Below are 11,765 nucleotides of genomic sequence, written 5' to 3' on the forward strand. Positions count from 1 at the left end.
AAACGTATTGGACGAAAAAGAAATAAATAAATAAATCTGTAATTTATGATTTATTTTTAATATTCGACGTTTAATTGCCAGTTATCTTTAAAAGATTGCTCGAAAAGTTTTCACATACGAAAAAATAAAATAAAAAGAATTAAAGAACGTAGTAGTCTTGTTCGATTTCATATCGTTAATTTTCGAGGCGCCCAAGGGAAACTGGTTGTGTGAGTCATCGCGGGCTTCGACCAACATTTGTCAAACCGGCCAACGTTTGATCCATTGTTGGGCTGAGTTTACTAAAGCGTGTTTTACCGCTACCGTTTGTAATATTCAATTTAATCGACGATCAATATTTTATTGTTGGCAACAGATTATTTGTACTCAAATTTACGGACATTTAAACAAGTTCTTTCATGTTTTTCTTATTAAATCATAATAATAAAGATATATTAAAGAATATCGCCTGTTTTCGTAGACATGAGTTTACTTAATTGCACCTTAAATATTAGTTATTATTCAGGAAAAATCCAGCCTAAAGAACTTTTAAAAATGAATGGATGTTTGTCATCACGTATCTCTAGAACGGAATCGGATCTCGGTAAAATTTGACATAGATGTAGAACATAGTCTGGAAGAACACATAAGCTATTAATTACGTTTAAATTATGTGGGGACGGAATCGCTGACAAAATCTGCTACAAGGAATAAAGTATACTATTGCCGATTTTTTTTATTATGTTTGATCTGTACATATTACGAGGATAATACTTTTTTTTTCTTTTTATTCGGCTCTTAGTTTCTCGGTCAGCTGTTCGAATAAAATGGGATTTGTTTTAAGCAACAAGCAAATTAATATCATTGACATATCCAGATTGTCAATCTTAACACGTCTCGTCCAGATTTTAAATTTACAAGTTGCACTCAATACAACAATCTCTCGATTTAACTGGATCATTATTCGCAATCTTTTTTTAAATCGATAACTGACAGCGAATCGATTGCAAGAATTATCGATTATTGATTAGTTGCAAATGAAATTGATTTTTATAGTTTGCGACTACACAGTACGGCTCCATAGTAGAGACATGTGAGACATCCATCTCTTTCATTATTTTAGACAAAACAGAGACAAAGGTATGTACTATTAGAAATGTCACAGCAGTGGAACTCTGCGTTTAAACAAAAACAGGTTGCTTTATTAAGCTATACCATGTAATTAGTAGGTTAAATCCACAGTAGTACTATTAAATGCCGAATTGTAACCTACATTTGTAATATCAGTATTTATTTGGTGACAGGTGATGTTAAGTTGATGACAAGTTATATATATCAAGTGACAAGTAAGCTTACTTGTCACAACGTAGGTCAGTTTCTAAGACAAATTCCTACGTAGGATTACGGTCGTATAAGCCTTGAAATATAAGGTGTTAGTTCTAGTTATAATCTTGTTAGCGTAATTATATTAATTAAAGTAGTTTAAGTCACTGGATTAAAAGCGATAAGATTACGTAAAACAGTTTATTTTGCTACTAATATAAAAAAATAGCTGGCAAGAGCTGGATGAGAGTGGTCGAGGATCGTGCTCAGTGGCGTGCCATCGGAGTGGCCTATGTCCAGCAGTGGACGAATATAGGCTGATGATAATGATTATGATGATAAAATAAATATAATTAATATTGTTTAAACTTTCTACTAATTGATTTATCACCAATCGACTTAACTCCAAGTTAAAATTCAATTTCAATTTTTTTATTGTTAAGAAAACTATTTCATTGGTTAAACTATAGTTTTATGGCTAACTTTACTTATATTTGGACTTTTAACTTGGTAAGTTTAAAAGTAATATAACAATTTTTGCTGATTACTTTTCACAGGAGTTTTTTTTTAATAAGGTCTCGTTAAGATAAATAAGAGACGTCGAAAATATCTGATGTCCGAAAGTGGACAAGTATTTATATAATTACACTCTTATGTCGCCGGATGGATTTTGGTGCAGGGGGGGTGTTGGGGTTGCAGGGGAGGGGATGGACTTGAAGATATGACGACAGACGCCAGCGGGCTTTTATTGACTTAAATGCTATCACAATATACGAGATAATTGCTGCAATAAAACAAAAATATCATGTTTTAATGATTGTTAAGTCGCGCAATAAAAGCTACCGTTTTTCGTTCTTTAGTTTGAGTTTTAAGTTACTTATATTAATGTTCACAATAATATTTAACTACTGGTTTGACCGGCTTTTACTTAGTAATTTATTACTCCATTGACGGATTATAATAATCAACATCAGCTCACTATACGTCCCCACTGAGGGACTCTGAGCCTACTCTAAGTTAGGGGTGATAAGGCCATATTCAACCACGCTAGCTCACTGCTTGTAGGTTGACTTCACACATATCTTTGAATTTCTTCTTAGATATGTGCAGGCATCGCGATGTTTTCCTTCACCGTGAGATCGTCGGATTATAATAATTAATTTTATTTTTAAGCTTCGTACACTATAATGTTTGTTGCATTACAATAGAAATGCGGTGAGGTTCTGGTAAACTTGATTTTTTTTAATAATAAAGTTTTATTGTACATTTAACACATCTGGTTCGTTATAACCTTTACTAGGTCTCCCTGTATTAAAGCCAATGACTTCCTATAAGTTACATTGCGTATGTATATGTATAAAAGTTGAGCAATAATTTAATAATCTAAAGAGAACAAACAATAGTAGCTATAAATTATATAATATATAAAAGAATTTTCACGTATTGTAATATAACGTTTTAAAAGTTAGATGTTAAAAGTTTGAGAAGCTTCGGTTCTATATTCAATTGCTTCTGTACTCATACAACACTCGATACAAATTAACACGTTCTTGAGGCTTCTTAACTTGATGTACATTTCCGATCAGCGTTTCCAATCGAAATGACGTAAGCGACGCCCCCACGGCACATCAAAGTGTACTCTACTCCCAATCGATACGTGTGTAATTTCTGACACGTGTCGACACCTTCACGCTACTCATTCATAACCTTTAACTATATTAATTCAACCGTTACAGCCGTTGATAATGACTTAATATAAGATGCCATATCCATGCCACAGACTATGTCACGCAGCAGAACCATTTGCCGAAATTTTAATTAAATTTGAAAATTATATCATCGATGGGTCTTGGAATTCCGTGTGAAATTTCACCCAAGTGTCGTTAATCATATTAACAACAAAGCTCATTAAGGGTGCATTTGTAATCATCAGTTTCGACACCAACTTAATTGCAATAGCATTGTGAAACTTGTGCCAGATATGAATAAAGAATATTTTGCAATGACCCAGATGAACTGGAGTCGGTGTTGAGGGGAACACAGTTGCTAATTAGTACCTTATCATCAATCTTATTGATCGACGAAACGGGCTAGGAGGGTGTGATGTAGCAAGTGAAATGCGACCTTGTGATAAAAGTACTTAAGTTACAAATCAATTAGCAGAAAATCAATTAACAGAAACAGAATTTCATACGACAAACACTTGATGGTTTTACAAGAGTTTTTGCACTTTTAATTTATTACTTTTGTAAGATCTCAAGCAAGTAACAAGTTTAACGAGCATTTAGCCTATGAACTGTAAATTAATAACGAACAAGGATGTTTAATTATGCTTATCTTAAAAGTAAATATGAAATTACTAGCTGTCGCTCCCGACACCGTCTGCGAGCAATTAAAAATAACATATTAGCCTATGTGTTCTTCCAGACTATGTTTTAAATCAATGCCAAACAAACATCCATCCATCTATCTAGACATTGTCTTTATAATATTATAGTAAGATAAGATAAACAATTTATTTGTTTTTCGGCACAACTACACCTTTGAAATATTTTCAATGGTGGTTAAGTACTAATAAACTTTATGAACGCTAACTTGTTACTACATAAGAATCTTGCTAAGTTTAATTTAAAACACGCTAAATTCAAAACAAATTAGGCATATACCTTTAGCGTAATGTCTATATAAGATTGTATGCACAAATAAATAATTCAAGTTTACATAAAAGGTATCAATTTATTGTGTATTGACCTATTGAATATTTATGAATAAGAACTTTTTAAATCTATGAATGAACGTTTCTAATATTTATAAGTCGTGGAACTGCGTAATAGAAAAACCAACTTAAATATAATTGACTATGATAAAATCCGATTGGTTATTTTTTTATCTCTATGCAATTCTTGTTTGTCTATGATTGATTGATCGGTCGACATTTGGAACAGTCGGTGTTACCCTTAATAAGATTAAGGTTGTGGTTTGGATCATTATTGCTATTATCGGAACAATCTTTGACCTTTATAGTTTGTGAATGGGGCGTTGTAATTGAAGGAATGATCGTTCATTGATAAATATTACGATCTAGTATCAAGTTTGTCAGAGTCCATTGAAGGGAACTTGGATAAGAACTTAGTATTGAGTTTGTTGTTGTTCAGATCTCTTTTTACTAGATTTACTTATTATTTTAGTTTTGGTTTTTGGTTAAGAATTCAAAGGACTTAAAGTAATGATAAAATTTGTTTAACCCTTATGTTCATTTTGTATAGTATACCATACATACAACTTTATAAAAATATACGATCACTATAAAATAATTTTTAACTTTGTTTTTTTTGCTTTTCTTCAAAAAAGAAATCTTGCCACATAAAGGGTTAATTTGAATTAATTTATTTTACACATCTTACTAATATTATAAATGAAAACGTTTAGATGGATCGATGGTTGCTTGTTAGGTGTCCCCAGGACAGCTGCATAGATCTGATATTGCACAGATGTTGAACATAGTCTGGAAGAACGCATAGGCTAATTAAGTTTTTTATACTTCCGCACGGACGGCTTCGCGGAAACTTGAAATCTTTAGTTAGTAAATTGATTATAGTTATAGGTAGATGAATAACCAGCGTGTTTGCTTATTGTTATACTTATCGTAAAATCATATAAATTATATTAAAATAAGAATCCAGGAAGTTCATATGTGAACATAGTTTACTTGCTACTAGTTATGTAACTAAGCAAATTTATTTTACGGATACGCGTAATATCACGTCTAAAGCTCCGAAGACTTTCACACCTACGTACTTATTGCCTACGTGGTAAGGTTTACATTCATTTAACCATAATTTGTATGTCAAACATCGAGGTAGCCGCAAATTCGTCAATTGCCCGTTGCACAGTTTGTCGCCGGATCGTTCGTATTTTTATAAAGTTTGAGTTGACTTTTCAATGTTTAACGAATACATGTAAATTGGTTTAAATTGTGTAGGTGGCGCTTGTGGGTGTGATAATGCGCGGGGCACACACGGACTCTACCCGTGAGACTGTCGCTCCCAAACAGTTCAGTTTGCTTACGAATTAAGGGGCGTGGGAGAGGTGAAAGGTTGCAAGGGCTCTTTTCGACCCAAATGTAATTTCCTGCATTGCTTTCTTTTCACACTCCTGTTTTTAAATGTCTTGTTTATACTATACGGTATCTTCAAAGCTTTGAACTCGTTCTCTGTCGAGTTATCTTTGTCGTTTATTAAATGGTTACACCTTTGACGAAATATGATTAGATCTTAAATGTGAGAAAAAAAACTTCCTTCAAAATGTAGACAAGTCTGAGCTATATGCTAATTGTCGACGGAAACTTGTTTATTTAGGTCAAATGAATGCCCGCTAAATCTTAGAATTCAACATTACATCATTGATTTATTATTGTGTATTGTAACATGGAATTAATATAATAATGGCCTTTCAGACATTAATAATTTTACAGCTCTCAGTACATGTTCGAATCTGAATATTATTACATTGAAAAACCACACAAAAAGCTATTTCGTGTTATAGTTTTATTTATGATGATATGAGAGTAGGTACATTATGTATCAGGGAATCTTTGTACCTAATATTATCTACACATATATTGTAAACAGGAAAGATTTGATTGTTTGTTTGCATTAATTAGGCTCCGAAACTATTGAACCGATTTAAAAATTCTTTCACTACTGGAAAGCTATAGGCTATTTATTTTAAGTTTCGGTCAACAGCTTGTGAAATATAAATAACAATTGTGTTATTATTTACAGGCATACGAGCTGTCCACGCTGACGGGCACCCAGGTGATGCTGTTAGTTGCTTCCGAGACTGGGCACGTGTACACTTTCGCAACGCGCAAGCTGCAACCAATGATCACGTCAGACTCGGGCAAACGGCTGATACAAACGTGCCTCAACTCTCCCGACCCACCCACCACTAGCGAACAGCGCATGGCAGCCACCGGCTTCGAGGAGACGGAGCTCACCTACAACGTGGTTGACGAGGACATGAAGGTGAGGCAACTGGCGTACGCCGGCTCCGCGCAGTACCCCCTAGAACACCACGGGCACCCTGGCCTTGCGCCTTCGCCGCTGCAGCAATACCACCAGCACGCGCCATGTCCCTCGCCCCTCCCGCTCGGCTCCCTCGGACAGCCATATTCTCACCCACATCTATCTCATCCCCACATGTCTCATCACCCGCAGCGGTAGTTCTCTATAACAGTTAAGAAAATATAAACAAATGCAAACAATAAAGTATTTTGTTAACTATATTTGTAAATAGCTGACAGATAGAATGTAATTACTTAATTTATGTCTTTGTCGGTTCGTCGAGCGTTTGACTTGGATCCATTAACAACTGTTTTTTTTACTGAGACAATCACTTCGTTTGGCGAAATTCACGTATCAGCATCTCATAGATGATATCGTTATTTAAAAATGGAGAATAAAGTTATTCAAATTTTATTTTATAATGAAGGCAAACCGGTCTCTGGGTTTGGAATGACTCGGAAGTGGGAGCGGTCTTGTCCCGCTCTTATGATGAATGAATCTGCCATTCATTCCGATTAATGATGGTCAAGTGTAATAGAAATACTTTGTTAATTTTTTTAATGTAAGGAAGCTTCAGGAAGCTTCCACTTATGCCGTGATTTTTGTGAAATTACTATAATTAGTAGTAACTAAATATACGGCAGCTATTTTTTATATATTTTTGTCATTTGAAACTAGGCTTTTATGACAAGCGTGAATCTCAGTTTAGTGTTAACGTGACAACTATAATAAGTAAATATGAATTTTAGTCGAACGTTTAAAATTAGCAAAATGGATTAGGATAATAAAATTTTATTTTAAAAATATATAATCGTACGTTTAAATAAATAAGAAATTGAACTCCTATCAATAGGCCGTTCATGGCGCCTTTAATAATGCAAAGAGAGAAAAACTCGCTAACAAAGTAGCAGGTGCTTGGAACTAGAGACAGTTTCCAATTACCGCAGTCGACCGCCGCCCGTGGCTGCTGTGATCCGGATTATCAACTGACTTAATTGAAAAATTGCTTTCGGTGGCCGCTGCCCTGCATTGAGATTCTTACACCTTGTCAAACTTGACAGCTACCTTTCTAAGACGGTAAACAAAAAAAGTACAGTAACGTTACATTTATGTTCATTATATCTGTTGTGTAGACGGTAAATAATCAATGAATACATGGATATCATTCTGTTACAATCGCTTTGCGGATAAATTCAATCATTGCCAAACATCCGCATGTCATTTATCAATAAGACCAGCCAAAGTCTTAATTGATCGATTAAAGCAAAGCTAATCAACTGCTATTTATTCATTGATTTGTACCGCAGTGGCCACTGTTACTCCCATCGCAACGAATACGCACATCGATTAATCCTTCGCTCTTCATTTGCATATCGATTTAATCGGATCCCATTGAGCGCCCACTGCGCTCGCCCCCGACCTCCGACATAGCTCTACACGCACTAACGTTGAAATCGATCGACAGAATCGATGTTTGCCTTCTATCGATTCAGATCTTTCGATTAAAAGTGTTAGTATAGACACCGTTATTGTTCACTTGTCACCGATAACACTATTCCGATTGAAATATTCAAAGTATAATTATGATTACGAGTGATAAAGGCATCTCGCGGCTGCTCTCAGGCGCCCGCTGCATTCTACGGCGACGGTTCTGTTTACATTTTTATAGCGTCCGGTCGTGTGACATACCGGTCGCGCTCCAGTTTCTCCGGATCGAGCGCCGGCGCTTTTCTCCGCTTCCCAGGGAACCGTTTCACCCGTCAACGGAGCCCAGTCATACACATAAATATGATTCTTTTAGTATTCGTCGCGCGTTACTCTCGCGGCTGTTTCGTGAATACGATCGGCTCTGATGCGGCGCGTTGACGCAATCCTATCGTAGGATGCAGATGTTCTCGTGCATGAATTAACGATATAAATATGGAATTCGGTCAGTGCCCTCGCCGCGAACGGATCTCCTAATCTCGAGTTCGCCGTCTGCGCGTTTCGTAATATCGCAAAAGCGCGTTTTCGCTTTCGACGCTCGCATTTCTTCTGTGGATTCCACCGCGGATACCTCGTTTCTATTTCAAAGCACGTTCTCTGTTCTTTATTTGTAAAAAAACCTCAGTCGCTACTATAGAAGTTATCGACACGAGTTGTAAATTCTTGGTGTTTTTCAACTGTGGTCGGTCCCGAGGCGCTGTCGCTGTCGGTGACTCACCGTCGCATAACGTATTCGTCGCGGGCGCGCGTCTATGCCATACGTCGGCCTGTAATCGCTCGTTAGTCTCGCGCCTCCCTTTATTAACTTATCAGTACTATTGTTTTGATAAACGCTGCGTGCAATTTGTGTTGAGTCATCGTTATTGTGCGGCCGATGCGCCTTACATAATCGTCCGCGTGTAAGCCGATCCGCCGGCCCCCATCAGACCCGGCCGTTAGCCAACAATAAGGCTAATTTGACTAATAGGTGCGTCGTAATCATCACCGCGTGTGGTTCAAGGATTAAATACAACATCATACACATCTCGCCACTCCTATTGTTCTTGATTTTTTGTTTAACTAATTTGAAATCTTATAATCTGAATGTTAAGTTGTATTATTTGAATAGGTATCATTCAATATTGATATTGAAACATTTGCTTCGCTGCTGAGATTTTGGGTTACATATCTAGCGTTGTCGTAACTTATGAAATTCAGATGTGTGTCCATTTGTACGTTACACTCATTTGGCACGCGCGTGTGTTTTAACGACAGCACGGCGCCGCACCACGCCGCGTCTCTAATTATATGGGCCGGAGTGTTCGCCGCTCGCCGCACCCCTCACGCCGTCCTCTCGCACCGTTAATTCATTATTCGTAAATGCACCGCCGGTTCGATTTTTAAAAGAAATCGCTTAACGTTTGCAAAATTCTTATAAAATGCACGCCTCGGCGGCCCTGTAATTAACGCACCGATCGACCACCCATGGGAGATGAATGGCCCACCGTTAATCCGCCAAAGCAATAATCGCATGTCGCCGGACAACAAATGAAGAGATTCATCCCGCGCCGAGGTGATCGTACGACGACCATGTAGATTCCGATTCGTTCCTTATTAAAAACCGATAAAGAATAAATCGCCTCGGGTTGTGATGGTATCCCCTTGAGGGTAGGACGGTCTTAATTTAGTGAAATTCCCGCAGGAGCAACGACCGCTTCGTGAGTTCGTTTCGCGCTGTCGTTTAAGTAATGGGTCCTCGGTATCGGTTGGGATCTTCGCGAATCGATACACGATAATTTTACCATTACGTAACTTGACCGTGACTTAATTCACGATAGAGATCGCCGTGCACCGCCTAATGTGGATGTTCTGTAGAACTAATGGTCTAGCAATATGTCTGAATATAACTATGAGCCAAAAACAACATGTGCATACTTCAGGTATTCTCCAAAACAGTAAATTGTAATAGAATAATTACGACTAGTAGTACCAACAATTTTATTGAAGTGTACAAAACTTCGCGCTCCAAATTAGACAATTAGAGTAAACCGCACGTCTCTCGAAGGCACAACGCAGTCCGTAGAATATTATTTTAGGAGTAGCGTCCACCCCGCACGCGGCCGCGCTGTTGCATAATTCAGACCCCGCCGTTTGCATTCCGATACTTGATATGTGCTCTCACATGTATTTATGGACAGGATTTTGTGTCTCCGTAATGTTTGCCGAATAAATAAATTGCGTTTGATGCATAAATACAATGGCCGCGGCTCCTCTCGTTATATCCCGGGCCGCCTTGTCACCGCTTGAGATATTTCGCGGTCCAAAGGCCACTATATTGTTGCCTTCGTTAGCAGGCCGTATTGTTTACGCTTACAAATTGGCTACTGTTCTGACCCGGCTGATACACGACCTGTGCTCTTCACTAAACTACAATTACACTCACACCGAGATTGATTCGTGCCGTTCAATATAAAGTGTTGTTACAAATTTATTTATCTTTATAAACTAACACAACGCCTTATTACATGTTTAGTAAACTTATTTTAGTTGAATTGTTATTATAAAATGCACACAAAGTAAATTAACTCAGTGCTGTTAACCTAAACAGTATATTTGGTTATGTAATCAGGTAGATAGGAATCGTGGAAATGGCGCCAAGTAATCCTAAATCCCTACAACATTATCTAGCGTTAACACAATTCCACTCACATCTCTTACGGTGATCGTAATGATTGGCGGCCGACCTCATCTGTATGCACGACACGTGCTAGTGTTAGAACGCATTGTAGCTGACACACTCTATCCTTTACTTTCCAGAAACTTCTATTTAGACCCCGTCATAAGAGTTGTCTAAAAGTCAGCTCCGAGTTGACCACGCGACGTAATCCACATAGATTAACAAACCGACCGCCGTCTGCCTGTTTAGTTATGTATGCGCGCTTGTTGGTACGATCTCGTTTACTGGACTGACTCGGGACGCGTCTCATCCATTATAGATTTAGTCTGTGTCTGAGCGTCCAGGGGATATGGACGTGGTCGTCGCAAGTGTCATTTCGATAATTGGAAGGGCCGATTATATTTCTTCGCCAACATCTGCGATAGATTGCTCGATTGGCAGACGCTTGCGTCACACGGCGCAAGAATCAATCCGGGCCCCAATTAAGAGCCTCTAGTAATTGCGTTCCGAAGCCGAGTAAATAATTGCGATAGTCGTATCATTACTTCTATTAATTGAGCTCATTCACCGATAGGATGCTGTGAGTCAATCGAATGCTCCTCTAAAACCATTTTATCGATACCACGACTATTCGAGTGGTTTCATCGCGTAGTTACAGTTGATTTCTAGTCCAAGTTAAAATCCTAATATTTTATTTTTTATTTGCTCGGTTCACTTCGAATATTTGATATCTATTCGCATATTCAATTGCAGAAAAAGTAATACCTTTCAAAGTTTACTATGATTTATTGGAATTCATCAATTTGATTTTTGTATTGACGGTTTGGACGGGTCGCGAGTCGCGAGTGGCGACGCGTGCCACAAATTGATTCGGCGAACACAAGGCGGCCCACTTCCTAAAACTAGACTGGGAGACGCAGATGGTTAAAATTAGTCCCGGCCGGGAATAGCGTGAACTGGCCGCCGCGTCACCGCCCGTTCGCCTAGCATATTGTGTTACACCACACGATCAAAGATACCTTTTATACTGCCTATTCCGTCATCACTGACACATATTGCTTAATATCATAAACTAAATAACACTACTTTAAGTCTGTAGTCCAAAGTAGGCCCTTAACAATATCTCAATAGAAAAGTACTTACGATTGAATTCATTGCTTTCTTACCTTATCAGTAGTTGCAATGTTTGTTTTTTAACCTGAATTCCATTTGTTTACTCTTTTAATGTATGTTTTAGTCTAATAAATATATATTTA

At 37.7% G+C, this 11,765-nt stretch overlaps 1 protein-coding gene across 1 annotated transcript in view; it reads left to right on the forward strand.

The window, feature by feature from the left end:
• bs (serum response factor blistered) overlaps positions 1-11,198 on the forward strand; it is a 29,640-nt gene extending 18,442 nt beyond the window's left edge. The window contains exon 2 of the mRNA XM_013317921.1: positions 6,087-11,198. Within this exon, the coding sequence (XP_013173375.1) occupies positions 6,087-6,527 (441 nt within the window). The 3' untranslated portion in view covers positions 6,528-11,198. The remainder of the gene's footprint in view (positions 1-6,086) is intronic.
• The last annotated feature ends 567 nt before the right edge of the window (positions 11,199-11,765 follow it).

This window comes from Papilio xuthus, unplaced genomic scaffold (genome assembly GCF_000836235.2).
Source record: "Papilio xuthus unplaced genomic scaffold, Pxut_1.1 DF826933.1, whole genome shotgun sequence".
Classification (NCBI taxonomy): Eukaryota; Metazoa; Arthropoda; class Insecta; order Lepidoptera; family Papilionidae; genus Papilio; species Papilio xuthus.